The sequence below is a fragment of the Saccopteryx bilineata genome, chromosome 2 (genome assembly GCF_036850765.1).
Source record: "Saccopteryx bilineata isolate mSacBil1 chromosome 2, mSacBil1_pri_phased_curated, whole genome shotgun sequence".
Taxonomy (NCBI): Eukaryota; Metazoa; Chordata; class Mammalia; order Chiroptera; family Emballonuridae; genus Saccopteryx; species Saccopteryx bilineata.
Window position 1 is genome coordinate 355,125,846 of NC_089491.1, and position 24,330 is coordinate 355,150,175.

The window sequence follows — 24,330 nt, forward strand, 5'->3', positions numbered from 1 at the left end:
CATATTCTTTTTTTTTTTTTTTTGTATTTTTTTGTATTTTTCTGAAGCTGGAAACAGGGAGAGACAGTCAGACAGGCTCCCGCATGCGCCCGACCGGGATCTACCCGGCACCCCCACCAGGGGCGATGCTCTGCCCACCAGGGGGCGATGCTCTGCCCCTCCGGGGCATTGCTCTGCTGTGACCAGAGCCACTCTAGCGCCTGAGGCAGAGGCCAAGGAGCCATCCCCAGCGCCCGGGCCATCTTTGCTCCAATGGAGCCTTGGCTGCAGGAGGGGAAGAGAGAGACAGAGAGGAAGGAGGGGGGGGGAAGCAAATGGGCGCTTCTCCTATGTGCCCTGGCCGGAAATCGAACCCGGGTCCCTCGCACGCCAGGCCGACGCTCTACCGCTGAGCCAACCAGCCAGGGCCTCTGTCACATATTCTTATAGCTCCTATTCTTCTTTGGAGCACAGCTATTGGAATTAAATGATTAGAGAATGATTTAATGTTTTCTGTTTTGTTTTTGTGACAGAGGCAGAGAGACAGAGAGAGGGCAGATAGGGACAGACAGACAGGAAGGGAGAGAAAAGTATCAATTCTTTGTTGCAGCACTTTAGTTGTTCATTGATTGCTTTCTCATATGTGCCTTGATTGGGGGGCTACAGCAGAGCAAGTGGCCCCTTGCTCAAGCCAGCAACCTTGGGCTCAAGCCAGTGACCTTGGGCTCAAGCCAGCAACCATGGGGTCATGTCTGTGATCTTACACTCAAGCCAGTGACCCTGCGCTCAAGCTGGTGAGCCCGCATGCAAGCCGGACGAGCCTGAGCTCAAGCTGGCGACCTCGGGGTTTTGAACCTGGGTCCTCTGTGTCCCACTCCGACGCTCTATCCATTGTGCCACCACCTGGTTAGGCATGTTTGGTTTGGTCACTGCTATATCCTTTATGCCTGGCATATAATAGGGACTTAAAATCAAGATTGTTCATGGAATGAATGAATGAACCTTAAAGAGGAAAAAGAGAGAAAGTCTGGCCTACAGAAGTGGAAGTGGGTGGTAGAGGTGAGGAATGTCATAGTAGTGTTACTAACTCCCTCCAGCTTAGCCTGGGGCTTTGGCCAAGCTTCAGGGAGTCACAAACAGCAGAAGAGCAACAGCTGGATGTAGCTACTCGGACTTGTCCAAAGCAGTGACACTCTTGGGCTGCCTATAGCCTTGGCCTCTGTATTAGAATGTAAGTCCCAGGCTCCCTGGAGATGTGTGACTTCTGTCTGCTGAGGCCACAGCTGTGGTCCCACTGAGCCCCAGGGATGGACTGCAGGCACAACAGGTCACCATGCGGTCATGTGTGTGGGCCACAACAAGGAAGAGTCTAAACTTTGTGGCTTTTCCAAACTGTACCCTTGAATTTGGACTGCCCAAATTAAGCTTCAATGTTTACTTTGAAACACAGGTACAGCCCATTCATTCAGCAAACATTTATTGACAGCCTGTGGGCCAGGTGCATGTGGGTGTAGAGGAGAGCTTAGCTTATGTCCTCACCCACAAGCTAACACACTCATGGATGAGCACATTCCTCAAGAGCTACATAGAAAACAACATACTCTCATGCCTATTAAAAGGTTTATTCTTTATGCTCAGAAACAAAGAAGTGGCCTTGTCCCTGCAAAGGGTCTCAACTTGAAGGAATGGGAGGCAGATAGTGACCAGAGGGAGTGTTGGTATGAGGTTGAATGTGGCAGTTCTTTCTCCCCTCTTTTCCTACTATCACTTCTCTTTTCAGCGTCCCCCTCCAAAATATTTAGGTATGGACACAGCTTACCACCCATTGAGGGGTTGGGCAGCACAGCTGTAGTAAAAAAATTAATGCCCACGTTTAACAAGATATGGGTCCAGTGCATATCTGGTGGGGATGGGAGAGGGAGGGTGGGAAGAAAGGGGTTGGTTGAGGAACCTGCTGGATGGAAGGGAAGGGAAAAGAGGCTAGGACCCACCCTCCAATGACAGTGGGCGTCTTGGTCCTGCCCCTACCTCTCCCAACACCATCCACTCCCTTCTAGCCCCCTTTCCTAGCAGAACTGGTCGTCATAGTCCTCATCCTTCATCCCCTTCAGCCGAAGCCGGGCAAAGTCCTCAAATACGATGTCATCATCGGTGGCATAGCTTGGTGGTGGAAAGGAGGGGGTGAGGCGAGGGCTTCAGACCCTCATCTCAGCTTCCCACTCCCTTCCAGAGACCGAGGTGTTAGAGTGTAAATGGGATCAGAGATACTTGCAGCAAGGGACAGAGAAGGGGCCGTAACACGCGGCTCACAAGGCTATCATCTTGATTCATGCTTCAACCATCCCTCCCCCAAAAGAGAAAAGAAACGGGGGTAGAGGGGAGATTTGAACATGACAGGGATATTTCTCCAGAGTCAAAGGTAGGAAAGGAAGTGATGGGGCTCTTACTTGGTGTCAAATTCAATGAGGTTGGTGTCCACAGGGGCATCTGTTTCGGGAGCAGCTGAGGGGAAGGAAAGTAGGTGGGCGAGTGCTGGAACGACCAGCTTGTCTCCACTGGCCTGGCTTCAGGCCCTCCCTTTGGTGGCTCAGGGAGGGTGGCATGCTTACCTGATTGGGGTCTGGGGAGGGTGATGTGGTCATGGGGCTTGGGGTGCATAAGAACAAAAGGCAGCTCCACTGAGACATCCCTGGGCACGGAGAGAGGCATGAAGAGGTGACGGCAGTGCAGAGCTGGAGGAAACCCCTGCAAGCTCCGCCCCAGGCTGCCCGACACTCACCCGCCGCGAGACACCACCAGCTTCACCTTGACCCTGTACGAAACCAGGATCCCCAGCACCTCCTTGTTGGCACCCTCTTTCACGCTGCAATTGGGGGGAGGAGCTAGATCGTGGCCCATCGCCCTACACCTTAGCCCACCCTCAGAGCTCCTGTCAGGACCCTGAGCAGGACCACAGACTCACACCAGCTCCCAGGGCTCCAGCAGCATTGGCAGTGCCGTAATAGTAAAGCACCCCACACCAATCCTCTGCACAGAACCCTCCTGTGGCTTCTCATCTCATTCACAATCAACGCTGAAGTACTGGTGACCTAACAGCCTGTCTTGCTCTCCATTAGCCCTCTGGCCCTACCTCCTGCTCTTGTCCTTGGAGTTCATTCTCACCATGCTGGCCTCTAGGCCTGCTCTGTGTGGTCAGTGTGTACCCTGTACAAAAGCACGAGCAGGGGTGAAGTTCAGCGCTTACTTTGTGAAGCTCTGACGCCAGGGCTGCTCCTGCCCACAGGCACAATGGCACCACAGAGGCCACAGCAGCTCTGCTGGCCTTGAACTTCCTCAGATACACTGGCCTGGTTCACCTGTGGGTCTGTGTTTGCAGCTCTCTCTGCCTGGGAACGCTCTCCCTGCATGTCCATACTGCCTATTTCCTTTGTGTCCTTACTCAAAATTCACCTCTAGATTCCGTCTTTCCCTAACCACCCTGCTCAAAGTTAGCATGGCCTGCCTCTCTCCTGACTTTCTCCCTCCTCTGCCATGCTTTTCCTCCTTACCACTGGTTACTGAACATGCTGTATCTCTAATTTGTCTACCCTCCCTCCCTCCCCTAGAACGTAAGAGGGGTGTCTCTTCTGTTCACTGATTGAGCCTGGCACCTGGGACAGAATGTGGCCCGGAGCTGGTATCAAATGAATGTTGTCTCATGGGTTGCAGAACTCCCCGCCCCATATTCAGCCCATCCTCACATGGTGCTGGAAGCCAGGTTGGTGTCCTCATGCTTGAGCTTCCCATCCAGGGCAAGACCACGCTTCTCCCGGTTGTCACTGAGCAGTGGGGTTACAGTGTACACTTTGCAGAATGTGGAGCTGGGCGATACCTGGTCACTGGAGTGGGTCACAAGAGAACAAGACTATTGGAGGGGCCAGGCTGGGCAAGGGGCAGCTCTTACCCCCATCACCAGCCCCTTCTCTCTTTGGGCACAGGTCACGAGAGTAGGTTTTGGTTCAATCTTGTTAAGAAAATTAACAGCTCAGAGCCACCTGACTGGAGGAAATGCCCTTAAAAGTGGAGATCATTTGGGAAGAATTCCACCCCCACCTCACATTCTCCCGAGCCTACTCTTCTCCCTTGAGGTTAGCACGCAGGGATGTTCTGATACTCACTCTTGTTCGATCTGAGCTACGGGACACTTGTACTGGGCGGTGCTGAAGAGGCAGATGTCGGCATACTGTCTCACTGTGGGGCAGGGTGGGGTCAAGCAGCTCTGCATGGGGCGAAGACTACCACCCCACTCCAGACCACGTGGCAGGGGACCCAGGCCCCAGGGTCACCCCCCCCACACACACCCTGGCCCTTCCTGTAGCAGTAAACACCTCCTTCATATCTCATTCTGGGACAGCCTAAATTCTTTGAGCTCTGCTGGGTCTCCTGCACTGGGGTATGTCCTTGGGCTGAGATCATGCCAGAAGGCCATGTACAGCAACTCCCTCCCCCAACACCCCTTTCCAACCCCCACCTCCTACCAGAGACTTTGATCTTCTTGACAGTCTTGGTGGAGTTGTTGGTGACATGGACATTGACACTGAGGGGCTCCCCGTGGTAGTACAGCTTTTGAGGGGAGGAGAATCAAGTTAATTGGTTCTGTTTTCACTGGTCCCATTATCAGTATGCCCCTGATATAGACACATTGCTTGACCTCTTTCCTCTAAACACAAACCCACAGCAATTCTCTACAACTTCCTAAGGCAGCAGCTTTTAAAAACAGCATCTTGACATGTGGCTTCACCCCTCCCCCCAGGGTCTGGCCTGCAGTGTAGCACCTGCACCGCACCCTCTCACACCCCACCTCCTTGTCCAGGGAAGCCTCAAGGTGCAGGGACCGGTCAGACATGAGGAAGTGGCGTGTGGTTTCAGCTGAAGGCTGGGGACCGGGTTTCTCCGGGGCAAACTGCACCTTTCGGATCACCAGACGCACAGAGTTCCTGAGAGTGAGAGGGATAGGTCCTCAGACCCCTAAATACCCACTCCTACCTCCCACAGGGCTGGGGCTCCTGGGAGCTAGGATGGAATGGACAAACCACAGGGGAGGTGGCTTCTGTCACCTTTTGTGGCTTTTCTCTTCTAGTGATTTGGCACAAAAGGCTCGAATCTCAAAGTCTACGCCGCAGGCCTGGGGAGGGGAGAAAAGGTCAGGTCTTACACAAGGGCCCTGGCACTGCCAACACCACCACACTCCCTTCCTTCCCTTTTCCCTCAGTCTTGTGCAGGCACTCTTGCCCCATCCGGGTCTGAGCAGCATAGGGCCTGCCCCTCCTCCTCTCCCTGCTAAAGGCCTTGCACCTGGCAGAGGCTTCATCCTGGCTGTTCAAGGTGAGCCCTTATACCCAGGAATACGCATATGAGCAGTGACTATCCTAAACACACCCCACGGCCGTTGGGAACATTACCCTACCCTTCATTCCACCTGGCTTCTCAACAGCCCACCCCCATCTCATGTGACTGCTGGATGCTACTCTGTCCCGTGAGGCCTCAGAACTATTTCTCCAGTGCCTACCTTCCCTGTGTCCTCTGGGCCTGGCTGCAGGGTGACGGAGCAGGGCAGATTCTGGGGAATCTGTGGCAGAGGAAAGGGGAGACCTCAGTTCCTCTGGAAGCCCGTAAGTCTTCCTCCCAATCTCAATTTAAGAGGCTGGAGAAGTCCTGGGGATGAGAAAGGAAAAAGGAAGGGGCCCCAGGAAGGAGGCAGAGGCAAGGGCTTCCTGAATACAGGGTGACCCTGAAGGGAGAGGTAGGCCTAGGGTCCCTCCTTATGGTTTCCTCAAGATCTGCCCAAATCAGGTGCTTCACCCTCCCCCCCGCCAACACAGTCCTAGACCCTTTGCCCTGCAGAAGGTAGGGGAGGGCATCCTCACTGTGAAAAAAAAGGGGTGGGCATGCTGGCCCAGCTTCCTCAGCAGCCGGTCCTGCAGGCGGGTGGGGGGCCGGGGCGGGTTGGGCATTGGGGGGAAGGCCTGGTAGGTGGCGATGAACAGGTCTTTGCGGAAGGACAAGCCCAGCACGTCCAGGTCTTCGCGGCCATAGCGGAAGGCGCAGGTGAGGGTCACAAACACTGGCAAAGGAGGGCAAGGTGGGGTGGTCAGGAGCTCCCCTTCTCCAGTGCCCCAGTACCTAGTCGTAGCTGCTGCTTCTCAGCAGCATAAATTTTTTTTTTTTTTTTCAGAGACAGAACGAGAGCCAGAGAGAGGGATAGATAGGGACAGAAAGGAACGGACAGAGATGAGAAGCATCAATCATCAGTTTTTCGTTGCAACACCTTAGTTGTTCATTGATTGCTTTCTCATATGTGCCTTGACCGTGGGCTACAGCAGACCGAGTAACCCCTTGCTCAAGCCAAGGACCTTGGATCCAAGCTGGTGAACTTTTTGCTCACACCAGATGAGCCTGCGCTCAAGCTGGTGACCTCGGGGTCTCGAACGTGGGTCTTCCGCATCCCAGTCCGACGCTCTATCCACTGTGCCACCTCCTGGTCAGGCCTCAGCAGCATAAAATTTGCCTGAATCCTATACCTGGCTTCCGCCTCAGCCTGTTATCGATCTGGGACTCCTCTCAGTCCCAGCCCATTTCACTTCCCCACCTCCCCTTGGACTCTGGGAGTTGGGGGCCAGTACCTTTGCGGTCCTTCAAGTAGTCAGGGTCCACAAGCACCACACCATCTAGGAAAGATACACAATGAGCTCACTTCCTATCAGGGTCTCTCCTCTGTTTCTGGGCCCAGCAACTTCTCCTCTTGGGGCACAAGATGCCCCTTTCTGGACACACTTACCTACAGGATCCACTTTGTCCAGGTGATCGACAAAGTCCCGCTTGCCCAAGTACACAGTGAGCTGAGGATGGAGAGGGATCGCGGGGAAGATTGGGTAGGAGAGTAGCAGGGCACGAGAGCCTCTGGTGGGCTGCCCTGCCCCTGGTCTTCCTAGGCTGGAAAGTCTGGAAGTTTCTCCTGGTGTCCTCCCAGTAAGGGTGGAAAGGGAAGGTGGTGGGCCTTCCTGGACTACTACCCAACTTTGAGGCTTTTTAGCTCCTCCCTAGTATCTTTTCACACCTCTGCACACCAATTGTGTTTGTGGGTTTGTGGGTCACTGCCAGTTAGAGAAGGGCTCTGGGGTAAACAGGCTATATAGCCTGGGCGCTATTAACTTCTCAGCCCCAGGCATCCTGGATTGGTTCCTGAGGGCTATAGGTAGGGGCAAGGACTTCTGGCTCCTCTTCCTTGGTCTTGCTTAGGGACCCAGACCTGTCCCCACTCAGCCCTGTGGCTGGCTCAGGCTGAACAAGCAGTCTTTGTGGCAAGGGGCTTCTGGAGGGAAGGAAGTAGGCTCTTAGCTGTCACAGGAAGTGGGCAGCTAGGGGTTGGTGATTGTATAGGGGCAGGCTGGGCCTTATAAGGGCCCAGGGAGGGTCAGGAAGAGAAGCACTGTGGGAGACTCACCTTGCAGTTAGGGCTCGACTTCTTGAAGACCCTAACAAAACAGAAAGGGAAACCCCACAGCCTTCCTCAGACTCAGCAGGGACCCCAGCACCAGGACCTTGTCCCTCCCCAGCCTGAGAAGCAGAGCTCACCCAGGGTTCCCATCTGGAGGCTTTGGGGCTTTGTCCAACCCTACCCCCTCCCACCTTTTCCCAAAAAGAAAGGTAATCACAGGTCCTTAATATTCCCAACTTGGCAGACCCCCAAAGCTGATTGTCATGGCAACCCCCCATCCAACCTCACTAGTTCCCCTCCTCCATGGCAATGGCCACTGGTTGCCATAGGAACCACCCTGGTTCTTCCCAGAGGACCCGTCCCAGGTGGACCTGAATGGGCAGGTTGCAGTAATGTCTGCGTAAGACCTAACCCTCTTTCCATCTTCTGTGGTCTCCAGCTCCAAAGACAGCTGGAGTACTGGAAAGACTAATGACCTCGGCCTTTGCCTCTAAAATGGTTTTTACTATAGGCATTACCTAAGTGTGACCCTACTCCATTAACCATCAACTCTTCCCATCTCTGATCTCAGCAGCTTAAAAGCCTGTTTGTCTTTCAAGGTCCAGCTCAAATATCACCTCCTTTAAAAAGTGGATCAAGCCCAGACCCTGATCACTCCTTTTTTTGTGGTTCCCATTACACCTCATTTATGTTGTATTTGTGGTGTAATACCACGCAAGGGCAGTGAGCTGTGTCCTGTCTGCTGCACAAGATAGACTATGAACATCAGAGCCCTTATTCATTTAGTCATCCCCAGCACTATGCCAGCCAAACGACAACAACAATGAGGCTACCATTTACTGGGTGAATATTGTATACCCAACACTGTTTAGTGTTTCATGTGTGTTATCTATTTAATATTCTTAATAACCCAGTAACGGAGGTCCCAATATTCCTACTTTATTGGTGAGAAAACTGAGGCACAGGAGAGTTTAAGTATCTTGCCTAAGGTCACAGTGTAAATGGTAGACAAACACAGGCATCTGGCTCTGAGTCCACAATTAGTCACTAAACTATTATACTACCTGCCTCTGTAATTGGCATTAAGTTTGTGTATTGAAAGGGATTCAGTTCCTAATTGCTGAAACAATTTAAGCCTGGACTCCACATACTGCTGGAAGAGTGGGAAATTATCTGGCAACTCCAATGCTCTGGCTACTTGTGGGCTTGTTCTTTTCTGCACCACCTTACAATCCATTCCCAATCCACTCAGCCACAGCAGTGATCTCTGGGAAGGGTCCTCAGATAGTAGAAACTGAAATCCTGCCAACTTCACCATCCTTCCTCCAACCCCACCACCTGTTTCTGCTATAACAACTTCATTTGACCCTTCTTCCCAGAAGGCCAAACTATCCAATCCATAAGGCAAAGGTTATGGAGGTCCCTGGGTATTCCCATCCAATAAAGAAGAGTAAACATTGATGTAATGGCAGCTAGAATAAGCACCCCACCTCTTGTCCCAAATTGGAGGCTGATTGCTATGGCATCATCAGCTCTCCCTCCCTTTGCTTCTGGCTGTCCTCTTTGTCCCAGTGTTTTTTCCTTTTAGGAGCCCTGGCAAAGGGCTGCGACATCCACAATCAGTTGGCCAATTGCAGTGCTGCTTTGTGGTAATTGCCCTGGAGCAGCTGCAGGGCACCTGCCCTCTGGATCTTAACCCAGCCAATCTCCTGCCAGGCTAGGGAGAAACAGCATGTGTATATCAAGGCTGCTCAAGAAGCGGGTGTGAGGGTGACAAGGGAGTGGAGGCACAGAAGCAGATGACCCCTCACACTTCCTGCTATTCTCTTGATTTCCTGTGGCCCAGGATTTGATAGGGGTGAGGGGTAGAATTGAGCCAAGTTAGCGATCCCCCTTTGGTCCATCCTTCCCCCTTCCTGAACCACATAACGGAAATCAGGGGGCCTCCCTCAAGTCAGTGACTTCTCCTTTCTCTGGGCTGTTTAATCCCAAACCCAGGGCACCAATCTTTCCTATGATCATCTCTCTTTAATACTGGTCGACTTGGTGCTCAGAAACCTAGATTCCCCTACTCTATGGGTGGTGAGTGGTGGAGCTGAAACGATGTTTTGCAGAACAAGTAGCAGCTAGGGACCAGGCCCCCATTCATGATCCCCTCTGGATAAAGGCATAGAGCCTCAATCTTTTTCTCTTTGCTGCTGCTCCCCAGGGACTTAGGCATTCACCCACTGCCCTCTTTGGGGTGTTGGGTCACAACAGGAAGTGGATTTTGCTAGACTAAAAAAGAGAACTCAGGGTGCCAGTGTAAGGAAGGAGCCTCGACTGCATATAAAACATCCGGGGAGTGGATGGCGTGCCCTGGGCAGATACCCCCTCCCTTCACCCGCGGGAACAGGGGTAAGGCCCAGACTCGGGGAGGTTCGCCACGCACTCTGTTCCTTCAAGATGAGGCTGTTGCTCCTAGCAACACCAGGGAAGGCAGAAGTTTGGAAGTGGAGCTACCTGGCCCTCGGGACAGGTGGGGGCAGCCCCACTGCCTGTGGGGCATTGAACAAGAGGCTTTTAGTGGCTAAGCACGAATCCATGGGAAACCCCCCTTCCGGCATCCAGCCTGCCCATACCAAACCCCTTGGGACTGGCCACCTGTTCTTCCTTCCTTCGCCCCTGCATCGCAGCCTGCACGCGAGAACCCAATCGTCCTACCCCCACATCCTTGCGTGAACCCAGGTTTCCAGACCCCCTTCAGCACTCGCTTTCTGCAGAGACCCTGCATGCATCCCCCTCATTATCCTCGAGGACCTAGGCGTCTGGCCCCAGATGGTTGCCCCCCAGGGACCCAGGCGTCCGGCTCCCGATTCTCTCCCCAGTGTCCTTGTCTGGAAAGCGTTCTGGAACCCGCCCGGAGCCGCCGCCCACGTCCCGCCGTGTGGCCCCACCTCTTTACCTGGTCCCGGGTTTCTCCCCCATGGTGCGCGCGCCCGCCGCCCGCCCGGTTCACGGATCACTCGCAGCCTCCCAGCCCGCTGCCAGGTCCCTGCTCCTCCCCACGCCACTGCGCACGCGCGCCCTCGGCTCCGTCTCCTCTTCCCCCCACCCCTGCAGGTCCCCCTCCCATTCCCGCCCCCCCTCCCGGATCCTGGGGAAGCGGGGCCAGATGCGTCAGCCCCGATCGCGCGCGCCGCGGTGCAGCCCGCCTTCTCCTCACAGACTTTCACAGTGATTGGTTCCGCCCCCCCCCCGCCCTCCGCGTCCCACCCCTCCCGGGGATCCCTCCCAATTTCCAGCTTTTCCCGCCCATCTCTCCGCCCCTCCTCATCTCCCGGTTTAGGAACTGCTTGGGCCCTCTTAAATGAAGGCGCCCGCCTTCCGGGAGATGGGAGCCCTCTGATTGGCTCCCTGTATCCAGACCCTGCAGGGGTCCCCTCCCCTTTGTTTGCCTTCTCAGTGGAGGTGGAGGCGGTAGGGGTGTTGGGGATGGTGCGTAGGTGGAGGTGGTGGGGGCTGTAGAAGAGCTCAAGCGGAGTCTGGGTAGGAGGATGAGGGGATGCCCACGTGGGCGTGCGGTTCCAGTTGAGGGATGCTTGCTTTGGTGAGCACCGCTCACCCCAGTGCTTGCAGCTTTCTTTGGCCAGCCCTCCCACTTATTTATTATGGTGTGTCAGCTCCCCCTGGTGTCTTTCATCTTTATAGGGTTACTTTGTCTAATATCTCTGACTACTCATCTCCATCCACTCATTGCAGCTAACATTCATCCATCTATCCATGCCTATTTTGTGCTAGTCACTATGCTAGGGCTATGGGGACATAGACATGAATTAACATGTCCCCTGCCTTCCTAGTATACTTGAGGAGACACATAAATAAATAGGTATGGCCCCAGGAATGTTATAATGGAGGTATGACTCAGAAGACAAAAAAAAATACCACTGTGTTTTGCTGAGGTGGAGGTGGAGGAAGTGCACACTATTCAGAGGAAGGGACATTTGAGGACAATCTTTCTGTATGGTGGGCAGAAATTGAGAAAGGGTATTCTAAAGAGAAAGGCAAGGCCCATCCTGTTCTGAAATGTTTATGGGGTAAGACAGAGGGAGAGATAAGGCTGAGGAGAAAGACTAGAACAGAGTGTGAAGGATTTTGTATAGCAGGTAGAGGAATGCGACTGAGGACCTTCTCTGGAGAAGGACACATGGATCCAGCACTGTTTTTTAAGCAAAGAAGTGGCATGGTGAGATTTTTTTTTTTTACATTTCTCTTTTAGGAAGATAATTCTAGGCAATGTGGAGAGTGGAGGGAGTGGGGCAAGGCTGTTGTAGATGAAAACTAGTCAAAGGGAGATGATGAACCATAGAGTGGAAGGAAGAAGAGGGGCCAGGCTGGACAGTCATTTCTAGAACAAAATTGACTGGATTTGGGGAGGATGATGGATGACTGACATTTCAGATTTAAGGAACTTCAGTATTTCTTCTTTTTCCAGACTCCCCAGATCTTCCCCAAATGAACCAACTTAACATTCCCCCTCCACTTTTATATGTAACAAAAGGTAATAAGCACATAAGACAGTTTTCTGAAGTTGTCATTAAGGTTCAAACACAGACCTTGACCACAGCTGTCACCTCCCCACCCTTCAGTTTGTTTGTTTGTTTGTTTGTTTTTTCTTCAGTGAGAGGAGGGGAGGCAGAGAGACAGACTCCTGCATTTGCCCTGCCAGGGATCCACCCAGCAAGCTCACTAGGGGACAATACTCTGCTCATCTGGGGCATTGCTACTGAGCTCTTCCTAGCACCTGAGGTGAAGGCCATGGAACCATCCTCATCTCCCGGGGCCAACTTGCTCCAATCAAGCCATGGTTGCAAGAGAGGAAGAGAGAGAGAAAGAAAGGAGAGAGAGAGAGAAGTGAGAGGGGGAGGGGTAGAGAAGCAGATGGTCACTTCTCCTGTATGCCTTGACTGGGAATTGAACCCAGGACTTCCACATGCAGTGCTGACACTCTACTGCTGAGCCAACCGGCCAGGGCCTGCACCCTGCAGTTTTATCACCACTTCTTTCACCTATTCACCTCTTTCAAGATTTAAACATTTCTTTTAGTTCCAACACTTACTTTTGACAAAGGGTCATGACCAGAAGGTAATGAGATCTTTATTGTGACATATCTAAAGTGCTTTTCTAACTGAAAGGTAAGTGGTCTCAATGGAATAAGAACTTTTGTGTTAAAAGATCCTAGTAGATCCTTTTAGAAAGATATCAAAGGCCAGAAAGAATGGAAGAGATAACTCCTAGGTCAGAAAATCCATTGCTTATAAAGATGGTATTTCTCTGAAAATTGTGTGTGTGTGTGTGTGTATTTTAGTGAGAGTAGAGGAGATAAAGAGACAGACTCCCGCATGTTCCCTGACCGGGATCCACCCAACAACCCTTGTCTGGGGCTGATGCTCTGCACATATGGGCCACTGGCAACCGAGCTATTTTTAGTGCCTGAGGCAGAGGTTCCACAGAGCCATCCTCAGCTCCCAGGCTGAAGTTTTTGAATCAATCGAGCCATGGCTGAGGGAAGAGGAGGGAGGGGAGGGGAAAGGGTGGAGAAGCAGATAGTTGCCTCTCCTGTTTGCCCTGACCAGAAATCGAACCCAGGACTTCCACATGCAGGTTGATACTCTACTGCTGAGCCAACCAGCCAGGGTCTTTTGTTTGTTCTTAAGTGAGAGAGAGACAGGCAGACAGGGACAGACAAACAGGAAGGGAGAGAGATGAGAAGCATCAACTCATAGTCATGGCACCTTAGTTGTAAATTGATTGCTTTCTCATATGTGCCTTGACCAGGGGGTTCCACCTTAGCCAAGTGACCTTTGGCTCAAACCAGTGACCTAGGGCTTCAAGCCAGCCATCTTTGGCTCAGGCCAGCAACCATGGGGTCATGTCTATGATCCCAAGCTCAAACCTGCAAACCCTCACTGAAGCTGGGGAGCCCACACTCAAGCCAGATGAGTCTGCACTCAAGCTGGCCACCTTGGGGTTTCAATCTTGAGTCCTCAGCATCCCAGGCCAATGCTCTATTCACTTCACCACTGCCTGGTCAGGCATGAAAATTGTGTATAAATTTAACACCACATCAAAATAATATTTTGTGTACAAAGATAATCTAATAATTTGAATCTAAGAAAAGTCAAATCCAAGGGTCATCATTTTTCTTCTTACTGCCCTCTATATAATCCTTCTTTAAGTCCTGTCATTCAGCCTCCAAAATACATTAACCCATTAGGTTATTTTTTCTCTATTTCTCCATCTCCAGTTCCTCTCTGGTTCCAGTCACCATTCTCTGTTACCTGGCTTGTTATGATAATCCCTTACAATGGCTTCTTTATTGTTCTCCTTTCTTCCCTTTTGGCCTTCTAAGTCCCTTCTTCACTCAGCAACCAGAGTGGTCTTTTCAAATATAAGTTCTTGTCTCTCCTTGCTTAAAGCCCTTCAGTGGCTTCCAAATATGTGAATGAAATCCCATCTTTTCACCTCAGCCTACTAGAATCCATGAGATTTGATCCTTATTCACTTCTCTAATCTTAACACATACCATGTATATCAACTATTCTTCTTCTCTTTCTCTATCCTTGGGCCAAACTAGCCCTCTTTCTACCCACCGGCAAGACCATTTCCACCTCAGAGGCTTTGCGCATGCTGCTGCTTTTTAGAGAAACTTTTCTTTGATTCTGTACGAATGACAACATCTTGCCATCCTCAGAGAGGGCTTTCTTTCTAAGAAGTCCCACTCCAATCACGCCACCCTGTAGCACATTACCATGCTTATTTTTTTTTAATAACTCACAGCACTATCCAAAATGTATTTATTTTCTCATTTATTGACTATCTCATGACTAGAGGGGTCTTGCCTTTTTCACTACTTAAAACAAAATTTCTTTGAATTTATTTTTTAGAGAGGGCAAGAGAAGCATTGATTTGTTGTTCCACTATTTATGCATTCATTGGTTAATTCTTGTATGTGCCCTGACTGGGGCTCCAACTGCTATATTGGCGTACAGGGATGATGCTCTAAGTAACTGAGGTACTCTGCCAGGGGATTCTTCATTATTATTTTTTAAATATTTTTAAGCCTGACCAGGCAGTGGCGCAGTGGATACAGCGTCAGACTGGGACGCGGAGGACCCAGGTTCAAAACCCTGAGATTGCCGGCTTGAGTGTGGGCTCATCCGGCTTGAGTGTGGACGCACCAGCTTGAGTGCGGGGTCGCTGGCTGGAGCATGGGATCATAGACATGACCCTATGGTCACTGGCTTGAGCCCAAGGTCGCTGCCTTGAGCAAGGGGTCACTCACTCTGCTGTAGGTCCCTTTCTACTCACTCCCTCAAGGCACATATGAGAAAGCAATCAATGAGCAACAAAGATGCCGCAAGGAAGAATTGATGCTTCTCATCTCTCCCCCTTACTGTTTGTCCCTCTCTCCGTCAAAAAAAACAAAACAAACAAACAAACAAAAAAACCTGTAAGACTTTATTCATTTTAGAGAGAGAAAAAGAGAGAGAGAAGGGGTGAGAAGCAGGAAGCATCAGCTCCCATATGTGCCTTGACCAGGCAAGCCCAGGGTTTTAAACCTGCAACCTCAGAATTTCAGGTCAATGCTTTATCCACTGTGTCACCACAGGTCAGGCTTATTCTCGTTACTTAGAATGATGTCTGGCACCTTGAAAGGTGCTCAAGAAATATTTGTTGAGTGAATAAACGTGTTGGATGAAAGAGAATACCTATTTTTAATTTTGACAGGAACTGGCAAAATAACATCTAGAAGAGTTGCATCAATTTACTTTCCTGCCAACCATGTAGAATAACTGTTCTATGCCTTATACATCAACCCAATACTAGATTTATCTTTTTAAATTTGCAAGGAGCATGTTGTCAGTTCTGTAGTTGTAAATGTAGTTTAAAATGTTTATGATTCCAAACAAGGGACTAATTCCTTAGATATCAGTGCTGTCTAGAGCGAAAGTGTCTCGAGTATCTGTTACTTAACCGACACCTTTCAAACTCGGGCACCTTTTGTCCTGACCATGTGTTCTTTGAGCGCCACTGTACTGCCCCCTGCCGGACCACACGCCAGCCCTTCCCGTCCTAGGAACTAACTAAACAACCACGTGCCCCAACCCAAGCTCTCCACCCGGCGCTAGCTTCCGTCCTGCACATGCTCCCTGTCAGATAGAGCTCGGAGACTAACCTCCGTTCACCCCAGTGCGCAGGACCACAGACCCCTTCTTACTCCCCTCCCCACGAGGCGTCTGTCGCGTTGTGTTTGCGTCATCGCGCCACGCCACCATTAGAGCCCGAGTGAAGATGGCCGCAGCGGTTCTCAGCGGGGCCTCTGCGGGCTCTGCGGCTGGGGTTTCCGGCGGGACCGGGGGTCTTTCAGCTGTGGGTTCGGGCCCGCGTCTCCGTATGCTGCTGCTGGAAAGCGTGTCCGGATTGCTGCAGCCGCGAGCTGGGTCCACCGTTGCTCCGGTGCATCCACCAGTTCGTTCGGCCCCACATTTGCCCGGGCTCGTGCGCCTATTGCGGCTGCATGGGACGGTGGGCGGGGCCCAGGTGAGTCAGTGTCCCGCGTACCCGCGGCCTTGTAGGAATGATGGCGCAGCAAGTATGCCCTGGGTTCACGTTGAACTGTAGCTGTAATAGGGAGTTGAGGTGAAGGAAAGGAGAGCTGGGGGCAGAAAACGAATCTGGGTATCAGCCTGGATGAAATTCAAGCATTTCTCCTTTGTCAGCCATGGGAGCCATGGGTAGAAACTGGGAAGAATATGGACCTCATTTCTCTGTTGCTAGGCTATTGGTAGTCACACACGAATGGATTCTATCCCAGGCCCCCCTCACACACTAGATCTATGATCTTTAGCATCTTTTTTTCTCTGGCAGAATCTTGTGTTTGGGATTATTTCCTACTGAGTATATGGACTTATTGAATATTTACTGAGTCCATATTGAGGGTCAAGTATTGGACGCTTAAGTTAGTTGTATATGTGATGGCGATGAATAAAATGTTATAAAGCACTATGAACACTAGTGGAGAATTAGGTTAGAGGTACTGGAGTTTCAGCTGAGACAGCCAAGGAAGAGTAGGGGTTGGGTAGGGAAAGAATGGGAAAGGTGGTTCATTCACTGGGAAGGTCATGTGGGAAGGCCCTATGGTAAGAAGGAACCGAAAAGAAGGGCATTGTGCCTGGGACCCAGGTGGAGGGGAAGAGAGTGGGCTCTATGAGGCCGGTGACGTGGGTAAGTAGTGGACAGGTCATGCAGAGCTTTTTAGACTGGCTTAGAACGGTTCTTTGGATTATACTAAGAGCAGAACCTAATATTCTTTCAATCTGCAAGCTAGAATCCTGAATGTCATCCATCCTAAACACTTCTCTTTTTGCTAACACACCTCCATATGCACTCTATCAGGTCCTGTTGATTTAATCCTCCGAGTAGTTTTTAGATCCTGCCTCCCCTTTCCCTATCTTTGTCATTCCCCATTCATAACGCGAACCCCCGTTTTGCCCAGGCGAAGCACTGATTCTAAGAAGACATAACATGTTTAACCTATGCCTTTAATATCTCTTGCACTCCATCCTTTCCCCCAATCCTCTTCCAGATTCTACCTGTGCTTCTGGACCAATGTGCATGAGGTCTTTCTTATTGAGCCTTTGTTACTGGGACCTTCTCAGCTCTGTGCTGCCTTCCAGGAAGAGGGTTGTCACAACCTGCTGGGTGATTCAGTTAGCCCCAAATTTATGAGGGATAACCTCATTTTTTACTCATATTAACATTACTCATTGTTGAGGGTGACAAAATCATGCCTCTTCTATCTCAGCCCAGTTTCAGAAGCAGGAACTGATTATATATTTTCCTTCTAAATCCTCCTTTGATTCACGTGGTTCCTAAGTATTTCTGAAATATCTATTCTGCTAAAAATGTGTGATTTCTTTCATCTTTTTCAAGTTTTCCCTTTCTTCCTGAAGGTGAGCTACATGAACTTAATGTCTTGTTTATTTTATCTTAAGTGTCTAAAGTCTAGTAGATATTTGAGGAAAGAAGCTAAGGGTGAAACTAGAATTCTCCCTTTAATATTCCCTGTACCACATTTTTTTTATTAAAGATTTTATTTACTGATTTTGGAGAGGAGAGAGAGATGGGGGGAGAGGAGCAGGAAGCATCAACTCGTAGCAGTAGTTGCTTGTTGTATGTGCCTTTTTTTTCTTTTTAGCGAAGGGGAGAGAGACAGACAAAGAGGGGGACAGTCAGACAGTAAGGGAGAGAGATGAGAAGCATCAAGTCCTACTTGTGGCACTTTAGCTGTTCTTTGATTGCTTCTCATATGTGCCTTGACTGGGTGGGTGGGGGGGATGGCTCCAGCCGAGCAAGCGATGCATTGCTCAATGCCTGCAACCCTGCGCTCGAGCTGGTGAGCCCGTGCTCAAGCGGGCAACCTTGGGGTTTTGAATCTGGGTCTTCAGTGTCCCAGGTTGACGCCCTATCCACTGTGCCACCGCCTGGTCAGGCTTGTCATATGTGCCTTGACCAGACAAGTCCAGGATTTCAAACAGGTGACCTCAGCATTCCTGATTGATGCTTTATCTACTCTGCCACCACAGGTCAGGCCGTGCACCACATTTTTGGTTATATTTTGCCTTGAATTATTTTTCTACTTTTGTTTCTGGAATTGGATTTTCAACATGTGGAACTGTATGGTTTCCTTTGTTTCCCCATAGATTTTCATTCGGTAAACATTTATTGAGTATCTGTAAAGTGTTAGCTACTATTGCTCATTTCTAGGTAGATAAATAAGACAAATCCCTTAGAGAGTTTCTAGTCTAGTGGAGATGAGTAATGAAGATAAGTAAATAGTCTTGGAGCTTCAGAGAAAAAGAGATCCATTGATTGGTCTATCCATCTAGGCTTAATCACCAACATTGCTTTCCCATAGGTACTGTAAAGTCAGTTCTAAAATACAACTACCTTAGTACAGCTCACAATTTCTGGCTTGGATTATAGCAACAGCCTCCTAACTGGTTTTTCTTCCTTCACTCTTGCTCTTTTTTTTTTTTTTTTTTTGTATTTTTCTGAAGCTGGAAACGGGGAGAGACAGTCAGACAGACTCCCGCATGCGCCCGACCCGGATCCACCCGGCACGCCCACCAGGACGCCCACCAGGGGCCATGCTCTGCCCACCAGGAGGCGATGCTCTGCCCCTCCGGGGCATCGCTCTGCCGCGACCAGAGCCACTCTAGCACCTGGGGCAGAGGCCAAGGAGCCATCCCCAGCGCCCGAGCCATCTTTGCTCCAATGGAGCCTTGGCTGCGGGAGGGGAAGAGAGAAACAGAGAGGAAGGAGGGGGGGGGGTGGAGAAGCAAATGGGCGCTTCTCCTATGTGCCCTGGCCAGGAATCGAACCCGGGTCCCCCCGCACGCCAGGCCGACGCTCTACCGCTGAGCCAACCGGCCAGGGCTCAGGGCCGCTCTTTTTAATCCATTTCCCACATAGCGACTGGAGTGAAGTTTTGGAAGGAAAATCCTGATCATATTTGTTGCCTTTTTAAATCCTTCAGTACCTGGGCTTTCTTGCCTTCGGCTTTTACATTCACTGTTTTCTGCTTGGAATCTCTCCCTGTGCTGCTTCCCTTCCCAGATCTTTTCAGTTCTCTGCTTATTTGTCACTGCCTTTGGGAACCCTTCACAAACCAGCTATGGGCAGCTATCCTTTACCACACCATATTGAAATGACCTATTTATTTATTTCACATATACATACAGCCTCTCTCCACACCCATACAACTTGGTTTTGATTTGTTTTTTTTGTGTGTGTAATTAAACAACTTACGGAAAATTTCAGATTATAGAAAAGTAGAGAAAGTAGTATTTTGAAACAGCCTTGCTCTGTCTATGCTGTCCCCGTTAACCAAATTTAATAATGAACATTTTACCAATGAAATTTCCACCATCCTACTCTGCCTTTTCTTCTCCACCTGGAGTGTTTAAAGCAAATCTCAGATCATGTGCTTTGAGGGACTGAGTGTCTTGTTTTGCCTTGTATTCCTAGGGCTTTGTACTGCTTGTTCCCTAGTCAGTAGCCAGTGTTCTTAAAAAAAATCAGTAAGATTGCAGTATTCTGCTTAAAACCCTACAGTAACTTAATCACTGAACAAGGCCCTAGGGCCTACATAATGCTGACTTCATCTCATATGACTCCCTGCCTATCTTAACTGTTCTCCAGCTACCTAAGCTAATCTCTTTTCTGGAGCATGCTGAGACTGCTGGAAACTCATGGGAAGGTGAGCTACTCATTTAGGGTTCAACTTACCTGTCACTATTTCAGAGGAATCTGTCCTGACCACCCTTTAAAATAAAGCAGTATTTCCTGTTCACTTTCTTTTTCATATTATCCTATTTTGTTTCTTTCTTAGCAGTTATCACTATTTGAAAGAAATTAACTAATTTATTATCTTTCATGTTCTCTTTTATTCTGTTTAAATTTTATTGTAATCACTTCCTTGTTTCTTCCCTTCATTGAGCTTGCCTGGCAGTACTCTCTCTTTGTTAAATCTGTTTATTCTTGCTGTCACCTTCACTGCTCAGTATAGCTGAAGAAAAAAACATGTATCTTTGCTGACTAGTCTTACTTTAAATTTGTGGCCATAATCACCCCACACTGTTGCCTAGCAATCCTGTTACATTTGCCTAGTAATCCTGTTACATTTCCACCTTCCTAGACAACTTCTCTCCATTTTTACTCATAGCTGAGAAAGTAGAAACAGTAAGATGAAAATTTCCACAGGCTCCTACCACTGTAGCTGCTAGCTTTAATGCATCCATGCCCATGTGCCCTATGCCCCCTGCCTTCCCTCCCATTACTAGGGATGAACTGGATCATGCTCCTATCTAAGGCCTACCCTCTGCTTGAGCATCAGATACATGCCCTCTGTACTTAAGTATATTTCTTTAGCTATTCAACCCACTTCTCCATCATCAGATTTTCCCTCTCTATTGTATCATTTTTATCAGTGTACAGCTCAAAATTGCTTTAAAAAATCCCTTTTAGCTCCTTTCCCATTTCTCTGCTTCTCTTTATGGCAGAACTCAGAAGAGTTGTTTATACTTGCTGTCCTTTATTCTTTTCCCATTTTTTAAAATATTACTTTCAAATAATTTAAAATTTATAGAAAATTTGAGTAGTTCAAAGAATTCCTGTATTCCCTCTGCTCATGTTCCCCAGATGTTAATTATTATTATTTTTTACAGAGAAAGAGAGAGAGATAGATAGGGACAGACAGGAACGGAGAGAGATGAGAAGCATCAATCATTAATTTTTTGTTGTGATACCTTAGTTGTTCATTGATTGCTTTCTCATATGTGCCTTGACCGTGGGGCTACAGCAGACCAAGTAACCCCTTGCTCAAGCCAGCGACCTTGGGTTCAAGCTGGTGAGCTTTTGCTCAAACCAGATGAGCCCGCTCTCAAGCTGGCGACCTCGGGGTCTCGAACCTGGGTCTTCCGCATCCCAGTCCGACGTTCTATCCACTGCGTCACCACCTGGTCAGGCCCAGATGTTAATATTTTAAGTGCATATTTATCATTCATTGTGTATATTTTTTCTAGGTCAGTGTAGGAGTAAGCTACAGACATAATGCCTTTTATTTTTTTAAAGCGAAGGAGACAGATAGGCAGGAAGGGAGAGAGATGAGAAGCATTAGTTTTTCGTTGCAGCACCTTAATTGTTCATTGATTGCTTTCTCATATATGCCTTAATGGGGGCTGTAGCTGAACCAGGACCTGTTGCTCAAACCAGTGACCTTGGGCTTCAAGCCAGCGAACTTCTTGGCTCAAGCCAGCAACCATGGGGTCATGTCTATGATTCTAACTCAAACCAGTGACCCCACACTCAAGCTGGTGAGCCCACGCTCAAGCCGGCGACCTCAGGGTTTCGAACCTGGGTCCTCTGTATCCCAGGCTAATGCTCTATCCACTGAGCCAATGCCTGGTTAGGCCATACATAATGCCTTTTACCTCTAAATCTTCAGTGTGCTTTTCCCCAAAAACAGGATGCTCCTTAATATAACCACATTCTATCAAATTCAGAAGATTAACATTGATATCATAAATGATTTAATCTATAGCTGTTACTCAAATTTTATAAATTGTCCTAAAGTTGTCTTATAGCAAAAGAAAAGTTTTTGTTTGGGAGTCAGTGTAGGATCACATATTGTGTTTGTCATGATCTTGACACTTTTCAAGAGTACAAGATGGTTATTTTATAGGATATCTCTCAGCTTGGTGCAGAAATGATGTGACATTCTTGGTATATTTTATCAGGAGGCACATATGTTTCTTTGTCCCATTACTGGTGATGCTACCTTTGATCACTGGGTTAAGTTGATATCTGCTAGGTTTCTTCACCGTAAACTTACAGCCTGACCAGGTGGTGGCATAGTAGATAGAGCATCGACCTAGGATGCTGAGGACCCAGATTCAAAACTCTGAAGTCACTGGCTTTAGTGTGGGCTCATCCGGCTGAGTGCGGGTTGCTGGCTTGAACAAGGGATCATAGACATGACCTCATGGTTGCTGATTTGAGCCCAAAGGTCACTGGCTTGAACAATGGGGCACTCATTCTGCTTGCTCATATGTCCCCGTCAAGACACATTGAGACAGCAATCAATAAACAATTAAAGAGTCACAACAACAAGTTGGTGTTCTCATCTCTCTACCTTCTTATCTGTCTGTCCCTCCACTCCTCTCACTAAAAAAAAAAATTATTTTTTCTTTTGTGGGGAGATTATATCATATAAATGTCTTGTCATCCTTTTGCCCACCTGTTTTGGCACCAAAAGTACCTTCTCTGAATGGATTATTACTATGATGGTAGTCTTATAAAACTCCTTCCACCTAGGCTTCCAACTTAGCTACTTCACCGAAAGACCCCTTTGTTGGGGCATATGGTAATTCTTGAAGATCCCCAGTGAAGTTCAAGAGACTAACTTCCAAGGTCCAACTTGGGGCCTCATATTACGTGATCTACACGTAAAAAAAAAGCTTTTGATATAGTTGATCACTTCCTTCTTACAAACTTTTCTTCACTTGGTTTCTGGGATACCACTCTCAATTCTCCTCTTACTATTCTGGTCACTCCTTTCTAGTCATCTTTAGAGGTTCCTCCTCACTTCTCTGGCCTCTAAATGTTTGAGCACCCAAGAACCTAGTCCTTGTACTGCTTTTTTTCACTCCCTTGGTGAGATGAGCTGATCCAGCTTCATGACTGACAACTCCCAAATTCATACTCTAACCAGGATTTATCCTAACTTCTGACTTACCTGTTCAACATCTATTTGGCACCTCCATTTTGATGTTAAATAGATATCCTAGATTTAACATCGGAAACTGAACTGATTCTTACCCTGAAAATCTGTTCTTCCTACAATATTCCTTTCCTGAATAAAGGGCTAGTTGCTTAAGTGAAACACCTTGGAATCACCTTTACATTTATGTCCCATCCATATCCAATTTGTTATCAAATCTTGACACCCTGACCGGTTGGCTCAGCAGTAAAGTGTTGGCCTGGTGTGTAGAAGTCCTGGGTTTGATTCCCAGTCAGGGCACACAGGAAGCTACCATCTGCTCCCCCCACCCTACCCCTCTTCCCCTCCCACAGCCATGGCTCAAATGGTTTGAGCAGAATTGGCCTGGTGAGCTGAGGCTGGCTCCATGGCCTTGCCTCAGGCACTGGAATAGCTCGGTTGCCAAGCAGTGGAGCAGCAGCCCAGACTGGTAGAGCATTGCCTGGTAGGGTCTTTGCTGGGTAGATCCCGATTGGGCCCATGCGGGAGTCCGTCTCTGCCTCCCACCTCTCACTTAATAAAAAAAAAATCTTGTTTTTTTGATCTTCAGAATATATCCAGAATTTGATGTATCCCCACTGTTACCACACTATTTTTTTTTTTTTGAGAGAGAAAGAAAGGTAGAGAGATGAGAAGCATCAACTTATAGTTGCTTCACTTTAGTTGTTTGTTGATTTCTTCTCATACATGCCTGCACCAGGGGCTCAAGTGGAGCTAGTGACCCCTTACTCAAACCAGCGACCTTTGGGCTCAAGCCAGTGACCATGAGATTATTTCGATGAGCCTGTGCTCAAGCCTGCAACCTCTGGGTTTTGAACCTGGGACCTCAGCATCCCCAGTTGACACTATGCACCGTGCTACCACCACTGGTCAGAGTACCACACTTTTATTTTTATTTTTTTAATATTTTATTGATTTTTAGAGAGAGAGGAAGGGGGGGGGAGAGAGAGAGGGAAAGAGAGAAAGAGACAGGAACATTAATCTGTTCCTGAACGTGCCCCCAACCAGGAATCGAACTGGCATTCTCTGCGTTTTGGGATGATTGTCTAACCAACCAAGCCATTCGGCCTGGGCAGAGTACCACACTATTTAAGCTGCATCATGTCTTCCCTTTGTTGTTGCAGTAACTTTCTACATTTGACTGCTTCTACCTTCTTAACAAAGTAGCTCAAGTGTTGTTGCTGTGTTTTGAAAATAAATCATAAATCAGACAGTATTGCTCCTCTGTCCCATTCACCTCTCTCCCCTTGATTTTTATCTCACTTAAAATAAAAGTCAGGCCTGACCTGTGGTGGCGCAGTGGATAAAGCGTCGACCTGGGAACACTGAGGTCGCTGGTTCAAAACCCTGCACTTGTGTGGTCAAGGCACATATGGGAGTTGATGCTTCCTGCTCCTCCCCCCTTTCTCTCTCTCTCTCTCTCTCCTCTCTAAAATGAATAAATAATAAATAAATTAATTAAAAAAATAAAAGTCAACAGTTGCCTTTACAACTCTACAAGGTCTGACTC

General features: G+C 48.8%; 2 protein-coding genes across 3 annotated transcripts in view; one reads left to right on the forward strand and one right to left on the reverse strand.

Annotated features, from left to right (window-relative positions):
* Positions 1-1,585: 1,585 nt before the first annotated feature.
* On the reverse strand, positions 1,586-10,535 carry ARRB2 (arrestin beta 2). Of its 2 annotated transcripts, none has more exons than XM_066262896.1 (15): positions 10,401-10,535; positions 7,463-7,493; positions 6,797-6,857; positions 6,642-6,686; positions 5,886-6,082; positions 5,528-5,587; positions 5,076-5,143; positions 4,820-4,955; positions 4,497-4,581; positions 4,137-4,209; positions 3,720-3,857; positions 2,759-2,842; positions 2,589-2,668; positions 2,427-2,481; positions 1,586-2,139 (listed from the first exon to the last, which is right to left on the reverse strand). In XM_066262896.1, the coding sequence occupies exons 1-15, from the start codon at positions 10,421-10,423 to the stop codon at positions 2,046-2,048; spliced, it is 1,230 nt and encodes a 409-aa protein (XP_066118993.1). In that variant the 5' UTR covers positions 10,424-10,535; the 3' UTR covers positions 1,586-2,045. The 2 variants fall into 2 exon arrangements, with proteins under 2 accessions (XP_066118993.1, XP_066118992.1); XM_066262895.1 differs by having other exon boundaries at positions 2,427-2,511.
* Positions 10,536-15,753: 5,218 nt separating this feature from the next.
* Positions 15,754-24,330, forward strand: part of PELP1 (proline, glutamate and leucine rich protein 1) — a 34,255-nt gene continuing 25,678 nt past the window's right edge. Inside the window, exon 1 of the mRNA XM_066262892.1 lies at positions 15,754-16,039. Coding sequence (XP_066118989.1) covers positions 15,791-16,039 — 249 coding nt within the window. The 5' untranslated portion in view covers positions 15,754-15,790. The remainder of the gene's footprint in view (positions 16,040-24,330) is intronic.